We start from the raw sequence: 18,998 nt of genomic DNA, 5'->3' as shown, positions 1-18,998 counted from the left end.
CGTCTCTGGGAACGCCTTCAAGAGTGTTGGAAACCATTTCAGGTGATGAAGAGCGTGCAAAGCGGCAATCAAAGCAAAGGGTGGCTATTTTAAAGAATCTAAAATCTAAAACATGTTTCGAGTTATTTCACACTTTTTTGTTTACTACATAATTCCATATGTGCTCATTCAAAGTTCTGATGCCTTCAGTGAGAATCTGCAACGTAAATAGTCATGAAAATAAAGAAAAACCATCAAATGAGAAGGTGTGTCCAAACCTTTGACTGGTAGTGTAGCAGAGAGTGTTTTTAATCAGTTTCAGTTACTTTGGTGTCAATAAAATTAACAACAGGAGCACTAGAGGGGCAACAATGAGACAACCTCAGAAACAGGGATGCTTTCACAGGTGGAGGCTTATTGACATTTTTCCTTCTTCAACTCTTTTTCTGTTTGTTTTTTCACTAGTATTACATTTAGCTGTGGTGAGTATCACAATGGTTCAACTGCTTATTAACATCTATATCTAAACAGCCAGTCACACGGCAGCGACTCAGTACATGTGAGGTCAAGACCACCTGCTGAAGTTCAAATTGAACATCAGTGGGGAAGAAAGGTGATTAAGTGACTTTGATTGTGGCATGATTGCTGGTGCAGGCTCAGGCTGGCCTGAGATTTTCCCACACAACCAGGTGATAGAAGATAAACAGACTGCGTTGAGCTGATAGGAAGATAACAGCAATTCAAACAACCAGTTGATAAAACCAAGGTGTGCAGAAGAGCATCTCTGAACGTCTAACCTAGAAGCAGCTAGGCTAAAGTAGCAGAAGACCATGATGGGTGCCATTTCTAGGTGAGAATTTAAACCCCACAGCTACCCGACAATTGCCGCTGACCGTCATTTAATGACCACAGTGTATTCATCATCTGATGACTGTTTTTCCTGCAGACTGCTACACCATGTCATACAGTTTAGATCATCTCAAACATGAGATCAGTGTACTCAAATGTCCTCCACAGTCACCAGTTCAATACCATAGAGCACCTTTGGGATGTGGCAGAACGGGAGATTCACATCATATCAACATTGACCAAAGTCTCAGGAGTGTTTCCAGCACGGTGTTGAATCTGTGCTACAAAGAATTATTGGGTAGGACAAAAGTGAGTCCAACAGTTGTTTCTCCTCTTCAGGTATTCTAACCAAGTAAATCTGAAAGATCACATCCTGGGTCACTAAAACTGAAGTTACCTCTTCACGTGGCTCTGTCACACTCATTTGTTAAATCTGCCTCTGCACTATGTAACAAAGCAGCTCAGACCACAGTGGATGCATGTCAATAATGATCTTTAATGTCAATATATACAGAACTTGAAAGAAAAATAGAATCTTAAAAATCAAATGAAATAAATACAGTATCATACAATTTCCACAATGTCTTTTGAAGAGATTTCCATGGAAATGTTTTTGTTATTCATTTATTTATTCTTTTAAATTCAGCCTCTCTGGTTCGACAGGGTGCGTCCCATCCCCCCCAGAGAAATCCCGACAGCTCCCCCCACATGCTCTTCATCTTCATTATGTTCTATATAGTTATATCATTTTTGCAAACGATTTCTTGTTACCACATAGTTTCACCTTCAGTATCGAGACAGTATCTTTTGTCCGTCTGCAGCATATTTACCTCTTTTGATACACAAAGTAACACGAGTCCGACTGAGTTTCAAGGGAAAAGCAATACAGGATCTGTCCACACATGCGTTTATGTTACCAAAAGTGCTGGGAAGTGATTTTGTTTCTGAAGAACCTTTAAACCCGCTTCAAGCAGTATCTGATTTTTTTTTTTTTTTTTTTAAAACACATTTATAATTTATTTTTTTTAGTCTCAGAAAGAAAACAGTCTTGCAAAGCACCTCAGTCAATACCAACTTGCCAGCACTCTCACATAAATCATTACTTCACGTTGAAAAACAAAAAAATAAAGTTAGAGAGCAAAAGCAAATGAGGGGAGAGGAGGATGGCAGAGCGAAGATGAAGAGCAGTGTGTGGGGGGGGAGCACAGTTTAACCAAAGCAGCTTTTTAATCAGCCAATCACAGTGAAGGAAAACATCAGCTGGTGCGTTTCTTCCTCACATAAAAAGGAAGAAAGAATGAAAGGCGAGGAGGGTAAGTGCATATGAGAAGCTGTGGAAATAAATACAAGTCTGTCTCCCCAGCAGTAACAGATACGAGGTTCCTCTGTTCCTCTTCGGCTGACTTCTGCAATGCAACCTCGTCCAGTGTGTGTGTGTGTGTGTGTGTGTGTGTGTGTGTGTGTGTGTGTGTGTGTGTGTGTGTGTGTGTGTGTGTGTGTGTGTGGTGTGATTGCAGATGTTCGGGTGTTTCAAATAAATAGATTTTTTTTTAAAAGAAAGAAAACCTGGGAGACAGTAGTTCTGACTGGCCAAGACTTGGGGCTGTGGGTGTGCGCGTACTTTTTGCTTTTTCTTGTTTGCGTATGAGTCTGACAGAGTGAGATCAAAACTGGTGGGTGAGCAACGTGGGTCTACATGTCCGTTGAGGTGAGTTTCTTCATGCTGCGTCTCTGGGCTAAACTGGATGCCGCCACAGGCTCCAACACCGGCTGACTCGTCTTCTGGCTCAGCGCTGAATAGGTGGCCGCCATCGCTCCCTGATGAAACAAAGACACGTGGCTTTAATGTTTCAGCTGGCCTCAAAACCACCACTGCTGCTACTGTATAACTATATCATGAAATTGTTGCTTACTGGCTGGGAAAAAGATAAAAGTAGTTTCAATAATGTAACAGAAGCTGACGAAATATTGTTAAAGTTAGTGTTTTAGTAACCAATGAATGTCTTGCATATAAATGTCATATTTTCCCGTCTGTGTCGATCACATGTTTTGTCCAACCAACTGCAGTTCCTCAAATGGCCATTTAAGACTCCCAAAAAGTTTGAATATCTAACTTTACAGTAAAAATAAAAATATCGAAACTACTTTTTTGTTTAATGGTTAAAGTTATGCATTATAATGCAGCGGTCCCCAACACCCCCGGTCTGTGAGTCGTTTGGTACCGGGCCGCGAGAGTTGAGACTCGGGTGTGAAATTTATGGTTTTCAAGGTTTTTATCGTTAACTCGGTTCCCCTGGGTCTTTTCCGGTGTTGTAGTTGTGTCTTATTTTGAAAGAAATATTTACGTGTTACCATAGCGACCAGAGAGCATTAAAGGGCAGAGAGGAGGATGTTACTCTCAATGTTGTTGGTGCATTTCAGGAGGATGCTGCTAATAAAGTTACACAATTACACAGTGAATTCGAGTTTATTATTATATTTACAAAATACCACAGTTTTTGTTTTGGTTGTATCATTTTATTTTGTTGTATTTATCCGAGACACCTTAAAGGTGTCTGTGGCGCAAAAAAGTTTGGGGACCGCTGTTATAATGGATGTGATACATTTGAGTGACAGGTGGGGGCCAATATACTGACAACCAAGGCTGAAAGGTGATTTGAAAATGTCTTTGGGTAACTTCCTCCTCTTTTCGTAATCCTCTGTGATCCACATCAAATTGTCCCCCCCCCCGTAAGAAAAATAAAAACATGACAAGCAGCTACTCTGCTGCACAGTCTAAGAGTCCTTGATTAGGCATCTAATGTTTCTGCGATTGACAGTTAAATGAGCTTTTCTGTGTGGATACAGTTAATTATTGAAAAGGGTCAGAGAAAGCAGACATTAGGCAGAATTCTGACATGACCAGCACAGGTTACGGTGCAGCCCAGGCTACCTAATGTTAACCGAGCAGTCCGGAGACATAAGGGTTAACAAAGAATTTTGGGATTTTTAGGGCTGAAACCTGCTGTTAATCTGGTCCTTCCTTTAATGGTGACATTATCACCGGATCAGGAAGTGTAAAAAGTCAGAAGCAAAATCCTGTGCATGACTCTGGCCTTTTATACAGCTGCTGCTCTCTGAGATTAAGAGAGGTCAACTCAGCTGGGTCGAGTGCTTAGCACACATGCTACCCAGGCAACCTGGCCTGGCCCCCGTGTGCCCAGCCAAATTAGGGCGTCCGTATTCCAGCAGAGTGAGGGCAGAAATGATTGACCTCTCCACTCATTTGCCTTAGACCCATTTCTGGCTCCAGTCTTAAATCCAGATGCTTTTAAACTAACTCCTAAACTTTGAAACAACCTTCTGCAGTATACCAGATCTGCTCAGTCTGTGGTTTGTTTTAAAGCATCTGCTGAAGAATTACGTCCCCAAACTGGCCCCTTCATCTGGCAGCAGTGGACAAAAGCAGTCCTCAAAATCCTGAAGTTTTGGAGGAAATCTGTTTCACTGAAGCCACCGACATCACGATCCGAACACTTTTAGCTCCAACTTTGCGCCCACACGCGCCTCCGTACCCAAGTAGCAGCAGTGGCTCCACAAATAGCTTCCACTAAACCGTTTACTCTTCCTCAGCCTCCTCATCTGCTCACAAATCTGCTCGTTTCCACTGCACATCACTCCATAAATAAAAAACCCAACTTCCTTCTAAATACAATGTTATCACTGTCCATCTGTACACAGATTTGCACAAATCTTCTGACGCAAAGGAGAAAAATCTTACAGGTCTGAAGTCCAGCACACATGTTGAGGTGTTAATTTCTTAAAGTTCTCTGTTCTTTCTCTAATATTTAATAAAACCACACTACGGACCAACAAGCGGCTGGTTTTTTTATGCGTTGTCGTTAGCAACAACGATGGTAAAACCACTGCGTGGCTCCGCCGTCCGCTTGTTTATTTTCCACATAAACCTTTCACAATAAAGCTGAAGATCCTGTAGAGATTTTTCAAAATAAACTGAATCACGTGAAATACTATGCAGAGTGTTTATGGATGAGAAGCTAAAAAGAGCCGTCAGGTGCTAAAAACAAACCTTAGAACAGGCTTTTCCCCGCAGCACGCCGTGTAATAAATACTTAAAATTGCGTCTGTTTCAACTTATGTAACACTCGACTCCAGGTACACGACGCCCAGCTGAAAACACATCACGCAAGTAAACATGCCTGAGATTCACCGAATTTACAGAAAATGTAAAATTTTTGTGATATACATCGTTGTCGGGACGATAGATGTCCTATATCGGGATATGAGATTTTGGTCATATTGCACAGCCGTATTAGTACATAATAACAAATGTTCCTGTAAATTGAGGTCTATGTTAGCGGGATATGGTTGGATCTACTCACCTTGACGAGGTGCGGTGCATCATGGCGTGTGAGCTGGAAGTGCGGTAGCGTATCTCTGCACGTGATCCAGGAATGCTTTAGAACCTGCTCTGCTGTGTATCGCTGGTGAGGGTCCACATGGAGCATATGGGACAGCAAGTCCTGGAATACACAAATACAGATTTCTAAAGGTTCATCTTAAAAAGCCACTATGAACTCATACGGGTATAAAGGTTTAATTCTGGCCAATTTTAAGTCAACGGCATAATTTGTATCAAACTTTTAAGTACATGGGAAAAGCGGGTCATCTTCATTAAACTTCACAGCGCTAGGTTTACAAAAGGAAACATCACAGCTGCTTAAAAGGAAGCCCAAACAAAAGGATTTGGAATAACGTGTCAGTGTGTGTACCTTCGAGCTGTCTGACACAGTATCCCAGTTGCCACCCGTCAAAGAGAACTTCCCAGATCCTATCCGGAGAAGAATCTCTTCCGGTGTGTCGTTTGGCCCATTAGCGAACGGTGTGTACCTGACAGCGATGAAAACAAAGCACAGATTATGAAATGCATAATCATATCACATGCAGTTTGCTATTAATCATGCAAACGACTCCTGAGAGTTCTCCTGTGTGCAGTCTTACCCTGCTAACATGGTGTACAGCAAGACTCCAAGGCTCCATATATCACAGGCTGCATCATAACCTTGTCGCATTAGTACCTACGGAAACAAAGAACACCACAAGCCATCAGACTCATAAACAAAGCAAATCATGGAGTCTCTTCTGTGCCTTGCTTCCTGCTCACCTCTGGTGCCACAAAGTTGGCGGTGTAACAGGGGGTTAGAAGGAGGCCGTTGCCTCCCCGGAGCTGCTTAGCGAATCCAAAATCACAGATCCTAATGGAGTCGGGATTCCCCGAGTCGTCCATATACAGGATGTTGCTGGGCTTCAGGTCTCGGTGTACTACCTGAGGAGAAGGAGAAGATATTCAGAAAACGTGTCCAAATTAACTCTGCTGTGCACACGCGTGTAAGTGTTTCCTCACCCCTTGGCAGTGGAGGTAGTCAACAGTCTTTGTAATGGTGTAAAGAACAGCACTTGCTTCTCTCTCGGAGAAAAACTTCTGCCTGAGGATTCGATCCAGCAGCTCCCCTCCCTTCATCAGCTCCGTCACCAGGTATACATACCTGCCCTCGTCATACACCTGACACAGACACAACACAACCCATCAGAACATACCCGCCAAAACTGGACTGTGTCGGAAAGCTCACACATAAATGTCACTGACGTCTTTCAGAGTGATGATGTTGGGGTGCTGTCCATATCGCATCAGGATCTCGATCTCTTCAGAGGGGTCCCTCTTACTTTTGTCTATAATCTGAGTGAAACAAAAACACAGTATTAGTGAGCAAACAACTATAACTTCTATCAGAGACTTGAGACACTAACAGCAAACTCTGAAGCTGTGCTGCCATCTGCTGGTGTTCTATGAATAACCAAATTCCATTTGAGTCGCTCTGTTTTAAATGTATCAATAGTTAAAGACGCTGATGTCCACGAACTCTTATTCTACACACATCAACTGTACTTTCATCGGCCCTACCGAGAGGTGCAAAGCATGTGTAATAAAACAAACCAGTCGTGCCACTTAGCCATCTATTAACTTGCAGCTGCACAACACTGCAAACTAAAGAAGCTGCAGTTTACATCCATGCCTGTCCAGACATGAGAACGCACACAGGAAAAGGCTTTGGAGGAATAAAGCAGGCTCCACAGATTTGTGTCACCAATTCAAGCGTCTGACATTCACGTGTGTTTTTAAAGAACTTCTCCTTTTAGACATTTTTATTAAATCTTGTTATAATCAGTGTCAGTTCTTGAGGACTGGCAGTGAAGATGCAGTGATTTTGAAAGAACCCAAATTCTAAACAGCTCATGTCTGACTCAGAGTGCACATTTGTGCTATAATGTAAATGTAATTTACATAAACATAATGAAATTTCCCAACATGATCGAGATGCAGTCATAAGAAAACAGGCCATCTAAAAAAACAAAACACACTTCTGTCCTCTGGTATAGATTCTTTAACATGTTCGGAGGTCACAAGGAAACATAGCCGGTTACCTTCACAGCATAGTCCATGGCAGAGACTCGGTGTACACAGCGTTTACAAATAGAGTAGGAGCCGACCCCGATGTCCTCCTGCAGCTCGTACATGTCGGAGAACTTGGCTGAGCCTCCGTGCAGCTGGAAAGGGCAGGAATCATTAACATTTATACTGCGTTCTGTGACATTAAAAGTTCCAGCACAGCATCACCTCGTGTCCTTCACGAGCGACGCTGAAGGATGCAAGTAACACTTCAGCTTGTCTATGCAAGTCAACAACGTGTATCAAATGTTAGAGCATCCAGGTAATTTGAGTCCCACAACAAAGAACATAATGTCAGTGAAGTTGACCTTTGGAGAAAAAAAATAAAAAGATTGAGTACTTCATCATTTTATCTAATACTTTGACCTTTAACCACCAAATGTTTAACAGGTCAACCCAAAGTTCAGGTGGACATCTGCGCCAAACGGTCCAGAGTGAAACTACTGCTGCACATTTACACAGGTGCTCTGCAGCAAACCTGCCATCAAGTTAACACTTTGTAATGTGCCTGTTTGTTTGTGTCGGTCAGCAGCAGAACAGCCATTACAAGATCATTCAATTTGGATCCTAGGCCTCTGCCACCAATCCAAACTATTCCACTGCAATTACAATCAGCAGACAACAGAAAGAAACCGTGTCAGCAGCACTCAGGTATTAGTTACAATGTTTCAGTGACCAATCTGTCTTTGTTCTGTACAGAGCTGCAACTGCATCATGAAATTTATGCATGGCTCCAAAACAGGAGGAGAAACTGCTGAATTTCTAGCGATTACAATAGTTTCTCATGAACGCAGCTTCATGAAAAGAGAAAAAAAAAAAAAAAAAAAGTCTGTAAGCTTTGTGCATGCAAGACAATACTTTAAGTACCATTAAGTACCACGTGTAAAGAGTGAGCGAATACAAGGTTAACACAATGCATCTTCACCTGAACTATGGGGAGGATGCTGAGCAGCGGGGAGCTCTTGTTCTCATCCATGGGGGTCGGCGCAACAAAACTGAAGCCTTTGAAGAGCTGGTGTGCATTAGCACTGGGCGGGATACCTGGGGAGTCTAAATAAACCAAGATAATTCAGAATATAAACAGACTAACATATAAACACCCACTAACATTTTGCAGTTGCTGTTTCCATGGCTGCAGGACTAGCTGTTGCTTGTAAGCTTAAAAACATGTGAGCAGAACGTGTATGCGTGCTTGTGCGTATGTGTGTAGGTGTACCTTTCGGCGTTTTAGCGGTGAACTCTGGGTCAAAGCAGAACGTGTCATCTGGTTTACCTGCTGCGGGCTTGAACGGGGGCTGGAGCTCTCTCCTGTACAGTTTCTGCAGGTACAAAAAAGCAGGAGACACGAAAACGTGTGAGGAATCAAACTATCACAGGCCGTCTGGAGTGTGTGAACATATGTGCAGGAGAGGCCAAGACCCCTCCCAGATTAACCCCCTGAAATCCCTCCACCGCTTGGTCCGGCCAATAGCATCCTGCCGGCTCTTAAACGCTCATGCAGGGCTATTAGTGCACACACAGTGAGAATTGGACCTCTGCCCAGACTCATGCACACACACATACGCGCACACACACAAACATAGATCCCGTGGCCAAGACTGATGGCCAGTAGTCACCACGCCAAACATTTGTTAGGTGTGAATCCTCAGCAGAAGCTGGGGAGTTGTGTGTGTGTGGGTGTGTGGGAGAGAGGAGGGAAAAAAGAAAAAGAGTGTGAGAAGTGCGTGTTGGTGTGTGCACTCACATTCCAGTCGATGGTGGAAAAGAATGCATGGCGTTTGATCTCTTCCACGCCGTCGGGCCCGGCCCCTAAAGACACAGATCGCTCTGGTTCAGTTAACCCAGCGTTATTGCTTTTCATCGACTCATCCGCACATTATTAACCTCTTGGCCGATTTCGAGGTAGAAGCGGATGCCAAAATGTTAACCAACCTTAGGCTTAGTGAACAGCGTGACTTGACGATCACGTTTCCTTACCTAGCCTGTTAGCAGGGTTACGTTTAAACAGCATTCTCAGCAAACTCTGGGCTTCCAAACTCAGGAACTGGGGCATTCCCAACTTAGCTCTGCAGGGAGAGAGACAACAGAGAGATGAACATGGGGTCACTGTTATCATCTACATATCAAAACTTGTCTGACATGCCTTAATGATGTCATGCATAATGACTCACTTGAGAATCATGTTCATAGTCTCATTGCGGTCTTTCCCTTGGAATGGTAACGTCCCTGTGAGCATTTCAAACTGCAAACACACCATAGGTCAGATTTTTTCCTTTTACTTTAATGTATAAAATTCCTATGAATACATATGTCCCATGTCTTTTCTTCTTATTTAAATCAAGTTTGTGTGAGGTTTGTGAGGTTGCGTACCATAAGTACTCCCAGAGACCACCAGTCTGCACTCTGCGTGTGTCCTCTCCTGTTGACCACCTCAGGGGCCATATACTCCACCGTACCACAGAAGGAATATGCCTTCTTATCAGCATCTACCGACTCTTTACTCAAACCAAAGTCTGTGTAACATAGTCAAGTTTTAGGTAAGAAGTTACAGATTTACTGCAAATGTTTGCATTTGGATTCTACTTATTTATACAAAACAGAGACCATGCATATTAACATTGTTGCATTTAAACAAAAATGTAACCAATGCAATACACGTATGACTTCTAGCCAAGCTAACTTGCAGATCTTTTCCTGGTTAGCCTTTTAAGATGCAGTATAGCAACACAAATATAAATCAAACAGTTAGAAAACAGCAACAGCAACCACAACAAACAGGAAATAAATAGAAACAGTTAACCCATTTCAGTGATCACAGATTTGCTTTTGTTTGTTTGTTTGTTTAAAACTGGTCTTAAAATTTTTTGTTGATGCATCTAATCAATATTATTATTATGAAATTCATAATAAGCCGAAGTCGTCCCGCTATCGTTTCATGCAGCGTGCTTTTAAACTGAAACATGGCTACACTGATCCATCATCATCAGATGAGAGAAAGCAGGAGGACATTTCCGACTGTTAGTTCGATTTCTGACAGCGACGTCGGGCATCTCTGGCAGTGAAACCTCCGCCGTGTGTGAGAAGCGAACGAGCAAGATATTTGACAAACAACAGAACTAGTAGGACTCAATACTCAACAGTAGTGGCACATCTATCACGTTAAGCACGATCATATTTAACAGGTTAACTACATTAGACTCTTTCCTGATTCTTCATAGTCAAAAAAAAGTCAGACAGTAGCTCATACCTGTTAACTTTATGTGTCCAGCTTCATCAAGTAAGATGCTGAAAGACAAGAAGAGATTTCACACAGAGGTGAGCATCAAAGCATCTCATGTTTTGTGATTTCTGCATAAAGCACGACTAAAGCGAGAGAGTTCTGAGAGGTTTGTATATAACGTCAGTTCAATCGGTACGCTGCAGAATTTTGTGTTTGGAGACATTTTATGAAAAACGGAGCAAAAGCCAGAAAAACTAAACCAAAATTACTTTTCATACAGAAGGTAAGTTAGAAAACAAAAATAACCCTTCAACTGATTTTCTTAAAAAAATTAATGTTTTATCAAATCCTATCATTTTGTACGCATCGCCTTGTGATATGGAGAGATTTTCCTAGATTTATGTTAAATTTTCATTTATAGAAATGAAGTCATATTAAAGATGGAGCAATTTTGTATTTGTAATGAACCGCAATCAAATACTGATAATTATGGTTTTTCCTTTTTTTAAAGTGCATGACAGCAAAGAAAGGTGCTGTCTGGAGGCATTCACCCTCCTTTATCAATAAGTTGTTTGTTTCGCAGTAGTTCAGCAGTTTCTGACTTATTTGCGACTCGTTTTGGCCGAGTGAGCCGATAATAACGGAGCCTCAGACAGCTTCTTTCACCATTTCAACTCTTATGTTGGCCTCTCAACAAGCACCAAACGCTGCCTTGCATTTTCAGTGACCTAGCATGTTGTCAGCTTTACTCCGCCCATCTCTCATCTGCTCCACTGTGTGTGTGTGTGGGCGCTGCACACAGTGGGGAAACTAACGCAAACTGAGCTGAGGTGTTTATCGTTAATTTTCTTTTTTTAAGTCAGATTTTTTAAAAATCTTTAACTATTTGAATTTATGCATATGTATCTATTAATTAGTCAAATTTTATTTTACATGGCTGTGTAATCAATAGGTGTATCTATTGTGTAACCTATTGTTTTTACAGCTGTCAAAACAATAGATTGCATTTTTTTTAATTCAGACTACATGTTAATTGTATTAGCTGCTAACAACTAGCAATATACAATATATATACACACACACACACAAAATATAGTTTGCAGCAATATAGGTGAAAGATCAAAGTGGTTTTGTACTTGAAAATGTTTGTAATGAAACCAAAAGCAAACAGCTGTTGCAGTTCCCTCCTGTACTCCGTTCTGTGCCATTGCGCGGGGCTATGCTACGAGAGGCTGAAAGGGGAAGATGAGGTCTGTGATTCTTACTTCTCTGGCTTGAGATCTCTGTAAACTATGCCCAGGTTGTGCAGATGGTCGAGGGCCAGGGCCAGCTCTGCAAGGTAGAATTTCACATCTTCCTCTGTAAACATAACCTGATAAGAACTGGACAAATTTACTCTTTGAACTCTGAAGAGAAATTCAGCAGCAGCAAAGGAAACAAAAAAACAAAACAAAAAAAACTTGAATATTAAGCTTCAGTTACCAAAACAGAGAAAAAGAGTATTATCGTTATTGTCACAACAACATCAACATTTCAAATACGTTTCAGGATTCGGCGAGCTGTTGATCTGACGCCGCTGGCAGCTATCGCTTTAGTTCTGAGACATGCTTTCAACAATAGGTCTATCTAGAGAACAATCACACATTGTTTGAGTGCCCTGAAAGCTTCTGAGAAGAGCTGAGCCGGGAATCTGACTGACAAGCAGCTGATGATGAAAAAGGGGGAATAAAGATTCCAAGAAAAAGCACTTGCCTTTTCATGAGGAATTCAAGTCGGAATTTGAATAAAAAACAAACAGAAGATATCAGAGACAAATGACTTGGCACATTTATGCGCTTTTAAAATAAATAAAATACTCTCACATACTAAAATTGCACCTGTTCCATTAGTTGCCGTCATATTTACATTTCCTTAGGGTTTATAAATTAGCATTTTGGCATCTGTAGCTCTGAGTTTCACAAACACGGGCACTAATAGGATTTTTATTTTTAAGAAAATCTTAGAATCTTTTTTTAACCAAAGTACAAAATAAACAGAATAAAGACAAAAATAAGCTTGAAGGCACAACAACATGTAAGACAACAGAATGCCAGCTTACCTCTTTGGATAAGCGAGTGAATACATCCCCTCCCCTGAGAAAGTCCAGTATTAAATACAGTTTCCCTTCTGTCTGAAAGGCTGCGGAGACAGGAAACTGACAATTTATCCACAAGCCAACAGTATTGTGATTTAACAGAGATGTCGAGATGAAATGTCAAATCCTGTTAAATAACTAAAGCATTCAAAAATATTTTGTTAAATGAGGTTAAAGGCATTTCTGACTGAAACACGATGCGGATAAGCAGCTTACACCATGTTAAACCCACTCTGAATACATTCTGTATGATCATACAGTTACACGGACATGAAACGTTACAGCAACATCTGATTTCAATCAGTTCTGCAAACTGTTTTTTTCTGGAGCAGAAAGCAAAAAAACGTAAAATGAACACATGGTTCTGATTCCATGTAGAGGGTCAAAACTTTACATCCGCGTATTAATTCAGCACTGCTGCAAGTTCCAAATACTGGTGCTGGTGATCATGACTAGACTCACCAGCAAGTCCAAGGAGCTCAGAGCACGTCTGAGGAAGACGATGACAGATTTTGCACAAGTCAGGGACATCTCTTGAAGCCATTTCTAAAGACTTTTATAGTCTAAGATAATCAGTTTAAATGAAGTGCAGCCACTTTGTCAGGGTCTGAAAAGGACTCAAAAAGCTTTGATGCGTACACTACAGCCCTGAACTCCTCCAGACATCACCCAACAGACGTGCACAGGGGAACGCAAATGCAGTCAGACTGAACATTAGCCGGTCTTTAACCTGATAGCTCCCTACTATAAAGTCTGTGATGCCGAATTATGCAGATGTGCGAGCAGCGCAGCTATCTGTCAGGTGCGTTCACCTAGTGAGTGGGCGTCATGTTTACCGCTTTCAGCGTGCTCCATCAAGGCAGCACCCTCGTATAAACAACACTGAGTAGTTCCAGTTGTGTTAAAAGCACCTGAAGTAGAGCCTTTCATTCTTTGTGCTAAGGAGAAAGAACAACTGTAGAAAATATCCTGACCGGTTTTTCTGAAATTGGCTGATGTTTACTGGTTAAAACCGACAACAACATTCAGCTCAGCTGACAGGAAGTTGGAGAAATTATCCAGAAATCACCAAAGCACAGGTAGAAGCAGCTGGGAGGCAGAAGTGGGAATGAGCAGACACCCCATGAATACAATATTACTGACATTTCTAACATTTTGCAATGTGGAAAGTATTGCAACATATATTGTAATTTATCACCTTTTCCAACTTCACATTATGTCCTCAAAGATTAACTTTAACAATGCCTGTTTAATCCAATAAGACAAAGTTATCTCGCTTCAAGTTTTTCTTGCTGTAAAATGAGCCAAACACACCAGCACTGTCACTAAAACCTGCCATAAATGTTGCCATAAGATGGGAGTTAACCTGCAATTGAATGGGGTCAAGTTGGCTATTCCAAGCAAAGTTTTTAACTGTGATCAATCATTGAAAATCTGTTGCTTGCTACATAGACAGAAATTCACATTTGGATGAAATGCATATTTAACTATTACATCTGCACTCAGCAAACTTCCTGTTCTTTAGGAATACCACCGTTCTGCAGGGTTGTTGACAATTGACCAGCCTGCGCAATCACCTTGTGATCAAAAGTGGTCGTGAGTGTGCGACAGCCTCAAGCTCGAGGCAACCATTTAGTCACAACAAGTTCAGTCGGTCAGAGAACATGGGGGGAAAAAAAAAAAAAAAAAAAAAATAATCACCAGACTGCCACTGATTTTTGCGAAGAGGTTGTTTTCCCATTTTTACTGCTGTGGTGGATGGTGGTGCATGAGATGAGCCAGAACATTTTACACACTTCATAAAATACACACATTTGGCGTTTCTCTATTGATACATTATCACCACATAAACCCCTCTGATACTTTGACACACTGATCATTTTCCCCCACCCCTACTGGAACATCAGTGTCAGTCTACCACCAATCATGTTTCACATCACCACACACTGACAGGCTGCAGAACTTCAGCGCAACCTCAAGCTATTAGCCAGACTCCTGAAACTTAAAAACAACTAGATTTGCAACAGGACAGTGACGCCCTTAAAGAGAGGAAAGCTGGTCGGGGAACAGATAAATTGCCTAATATTAAGCTTCTCTAAAGCCTCAATACTACTGAAATCTGTTGACTCGGGTTTAAAGCCAGTTCCATGCCAGGACAACAAACTTTATTGAACTCTACCAATTCCGCCAAAACAAATGAATGATTACCAGAATTACGCCAAAAGCTTGTTTATGTAAAATTCAGGACCCCATTGTGTTTTTAAAAAAAAATGATTTAAAATGCGTGCAGTATATTTCACTTATTTTTTAATTTTTATTTTTACTTGATGTAAAAGTTTCCGTCCCAGAAAAAGAAATAAATGAAATCCTGATGTTTCCATGACGCTTTAGTCCATGATGAGTGCATCTACATGTTCAAAACTGTGCAATAACCATGCTATGTGTATTTGAAATAAATAAATACATAAATAACTAAATAAATAGTGTTTGTCTTACCGTAGTGCAATTTCACTATGAAGGGATGATTGACTTCCACTAAAATGTCTCTTTCCATCTTAGTGCGAACTCTGTCCCTGACTGGAGAGACAAAGGGGACAGATGGAGGCATTCAGAAAGAAATCCAGCACTGTGGACAGACAATACTGGTGCTGTTTTATGCGGAGATGGCCAAAACAACAGTGGCATTACCTTTCAAAGATGCCTTTTTTAGAACTTTCATTGCATATAACTGACCAGCATCTGGACCCACAATCTTCCTGACAAGAAACACCTGACAGAAGGAGAATGAGAGAATTTTAGACAGATACAAGCGCCGGCACAAACAAACCACTCGACTCGTCTCCAGAGTTCCCTCACCTTGCCGAAAGAGCCCTGGCCGAGGACTTTTAGCAGTTCGAACTGAGACGGATCGGCTTTCTCGCAGCCCTCTTTTACATGGTGGGTGATAGGAATCTCCTTATATGTCCCATCATCCTACACAAACATTAGCAGAATGAGACAGAAGCACGAGGCGGTGGGGTTAGGTCACCTCTTTATGCACACAGACATGAAGACTTAAAAGCGCAGCCTTACTTACACAGTGTGAGAAAGACTCTCCCTCCTCCATGGGCTCATCCATGATCTGATGCCCATTGACCTGCAGCCAAAGCAACAAATCTGATCAGAGTTGTCGTCAACAGCAGTAAGCACTTTCACAAAGCTTATTCATCCTTGTTTTTAGCTGAGCAGGACTATGACTGCAGCAGCAGCTGCACGCCCACATGTATGATGGAAGATTCAACAGATGAATTCGATGAGTCACACATGCAATAATACAGCACTGTCACTTTTCCAACTGAAGTTCTCTGCGTGTTGTCAAACAGTATGGAGTCCATACTTTAATCCCGTCCAGCTGTCCAGCCCTTATCCTGTCCCTATAAAGCCCCCCCCCAATTATTAGCATTCTAGCTTAATCCCCAGTGAGAGCAAAAAACAACATGTCTGACAGGCTCCAAGAGTCAGATATTTGCTGGAGCTACAGTCAGCATTCAAGACATAATAGGGCCTGTTTCTTTTAGAGCTTCTAGCTGATGATGCTGGTAAATGCATACTTTAAATGACCGCAGACCACATTTAAGAACCCCCCCCACCCTCTTTGTTTACTGTAACAGCCACGCATGCTGTAATGATATTGTCAGAGGAGGAATGTCAGATATCTCGGCATCTGCGAATCAAACGACTGACCACAACAACATTATCCAGGTCTGAATATTTCAGTTATGGGCTGAAGCGCAGCCTGCATTATGTATTCAGTCCACTGTGTTTGTGTGTGTTGAATTCCATCAAGCCTCTGAAGAGGGGTATGAGTCATAGCACTACGCAAACCCACTCAGTGGGTGGAGCCACCAACATACACTCGTGTACATCCACACAACGGAGGCCAGCAAAACCACTTTCCAATATCTCGCTACTGCTGCTGCAGCAGAGCAACACTGGCAACAAAAACATATTTAAAAGAAAGAAAAAAACTGGACAAGATAGACACCACAAAGGCCGAAACAACGCAGAATAAAGCTGAAAGCAAACGCCTCGGTGCATCTGTGAAGGGTAACATCCAAGCTTGGCCGAAGCCAGGGCAGAGCTTGTGTCATAATTCACACATGCATTTTTTTCACTCCCACCTTTGCTGTGTCTCATCACAGCTTGTAACGGGAGTGCAGCCTACACTCAGCGCAACCAGGCCAGCCTTTTGCAGCCATCTGATGTCTGACAATCCTACATAATATCATTTCGCATACACTTATACCGGCATACAAGGGTTTGGCCTGAGAAAAAAAGAAGCGTTTTATGTGAGAACTGACACAGTGTTGATTAAACAGCCAGCATCACCACTGCTCTGGTTTAGGTAGCTCAGCTGATATTTACTTCTGTAATCTCGCAGTTTTCAAAGCTGCAGCTTACAGTAAACAGCAAATTCAAGTTTTTGTCTGCAGTAAAACTTTTTGAAAGCATTGTAATATTTGGGCCATGACGCTGACGAAGTTATTATGAAAGCATTATATGAAAGATTAACAAAAAGCTTTAGAAGTTACCAAGAGAAACCTCAATAAAAAAAAAAAGGAAGGGTCAGTTCAAACAACGCCAGGATGTTTCAGTAACTTTCTGTTGACTTTACGAAAGTCACAGGAGTCTGCCAGACGGACTTTTTCAGTGTGTAAATGTGAAAGGACTGCAAAGAATCCCAGAAATGAGGTTTAGGATGTCAAGCTGGCTTTGCTGCAAATGGAAAACCTTATTATGGAGCCCGAGCAAAAGCAAACCGAATCCTTCCCACAGCTGTCACAAGACTGTTTCTGGATGTCTTTGCAAAAAGGTATCACTGGTTTTTACCAACGGTGATAAACAGTACAGCTCCATATTGCGCAATTTTCAGTCACAGCGTCACTTTATTGCCGCTGTTAGTCCATTGTTAAACGTCTTGTGCACTTTTTTGGTCAAATTATAACTTATAAAGCTGCGCAAAGACCTTTTTTTGTTCAAAGTTATTAACAGCATCACTAATTGACAAGTGCTGCTGAAAAGCCAACCTTCAGCAGTAAACACGACTGACCGATTTAGCGCAGCTAATGATAAACTTTAAACAAAAAAAAAAAAACTGCAGTGGCTGAATTCATGCGCTGCCCAACTGCTACACACAGACTAAAGTACTTTAGCAACCTTTTATTACTTAAGCAGTAGAGGTTGGATAACAACTTGGCTCCCAAGTTTTCAAGCCTGCAAGCTGTCAGCTATTAAGCTAACTACTGCTAATGCTACAAGCGCTAAGCTAGCTAGGAGATAAACTCCTCCTGAGAAGTGTAAATAACAAGAAAAAGATGCGCGACGGCCACCTGTCATTGGATAAAAACACCAGTGTCGGTGCGGAATGATGAGCCGTGGTGAAAGACGGGACGGGTAAGTGTTAAACTAATAAGAAAAAACCCGGGCAGAGCAATAAAAACAAACATCTAACCAGCTGTTAGCATTAGCTAGTGCGTTAGCATGCATCACGGTGCGCTGCAGGTCGTGATGCGAATTTAAGCTCTGCCGAGGCGAGCAGGGCGAGCTAACTTAACGGGACACCACGAAACCAGAAGCAACGCGGCGAGATTAACATGCAAAACACGCATTTGTCAACTCACCTCACTACTAACGCTGTTTACCTCCATCTTGTACCAGGATTCCTCTCCAAGTCTAAGGCATCGTAGTCCACCTAGACCCCCGCTCCACGTTGCATGTCTTCCCCCCCCAACCACCCTCTGTGGAAGTCCGGCTTTTTTCTGCCTCGATGCTCCGACGCAGGCTGTGGAACCGCGGGCCGCTCTGAGGAAAGGTTTGGAGGGTCGGCGCAGGGAACAGTCGATGTTGATGACTGGATCACACGCTCGCCGAAAGCACCGCTACCCTGCCATAGATGCGAATATGGCGGCTACCGTGGTACCTGATCGTCAGTGAATGGGACTTTATTGACGTATTTATGACGCAATTCAGTTAAGGATTTCCCCCGTCCAAACCAAAGCAGCAGGTCTTGAGATAGAGAGGAGGGAGAGTGGACGTGGTGGCGCGGGGACCTGATGCTGTGTGTGACATGCACACATCCGGTTGATGGACTATTTGCTAGCGACCGAAATAGTTAGTCACCGTGACTGTGGCAGGCAGGGAGTTATTTTTTGCTTGTTTCTTGCTGTTGACGCAAGATGGAATTAAAGCGCAAAACGATTTGTAAGTTAGTGATCTTAACAGTGCGAGCTGAACGTTTTAAAACCACTGTTTCATCATAAGCCTTTCCA

At 42.1% G+C, this 18,998-nt stretch overlaps 1 protein-coding gene across 1 annotated transcript; it reads right to left on the bottom strand.

Moving 5' to 3' along the window:
- Positions 1-1,304: 1,304 nt before the first annotated feature.
- On the bottom strand, positions 1,305-18,847 carry rps6kal (ribosomal protein S6 kinase a, like). The gene is made up of 22 exons (XM_019345879.2): positions 18,351-18,847; positions 15,767-15,826; positions 15,547-15,663; positions 15,379-15,460; positions 15,187-15,267; positions 12,655-12,734; positions 11,822-11,928; positions 10,584-10,621; positions 9,707-9,849; positions 9,508-9,578; positions 9,314-9,402; positions 9,081-9,145; positions 8,553-8,655; positions 8,262-8,386; positions 7,312-7,434; positions 6,476-6,565; positions 6,233-6,391; positions 5,993-6,154; positions 5,830-5,906; positions 5,601-5,718; positions 5,211-5,351; positions 1,305-2,646 (listed from the first exon to the last, which is right to left on the bottom strand). The coding sequence occupies exons 1-22, from the start codon at positions 18,375-18,377 to the stop codon at positions 2,521-2,523; spliced, it is 2,184 nt and encodes a 727-aa protein (XP_019201424.1). The 5' UTR covers positions 18,378-18,847; the 3' UTR covers positions 1,305-2,520.
- Between the last annotated feature and the right edge of the window lie 151 nt (positions 18,848-18,998).

Source organism: Oreochromis niloticus, linkage group LG2 (assembly GCF_001858045.2).
Source record: "Oreochromis niloticus isolate F11D_XX linkage group LG2, O_niloticus_UMD_NMBU, whole genome shotgun sequence".
Taxonomy (NCBI): Eukaryota; Metazoa; Chordata; class Actinopteri; order Cichliformes; family Cichlidae; genus Oreochromis; species Oreochromis niloticus.
The sequence above is the reverse complement of the archived record's forward strand: the minus strand, read 5'-3'. Positions and strand labels throughout refer to the sequence as shown.

Coding starts and splice junctions, on each gene's coding strand:
- rps6kal (XM_019345879.2), bottom strand. CDS start 18,377: ATGGAGGTAAACAGCGTTAGTAGTGAG. Junction 9,579..9,706: donor GGTCTCTGGGAGTACTTATG/GTACGCAACCTC, acceptor GTGTGTTTGCAG/TTTGAAATGCTCACAGGGAC. Junction 9,146..9,313: donor TAACCCTGCTAACAGGCTAG/GTAAGGAAACGT, acceptor CTGTGTCTTTAG/GGGCCGGGCCCGACGGCGTG.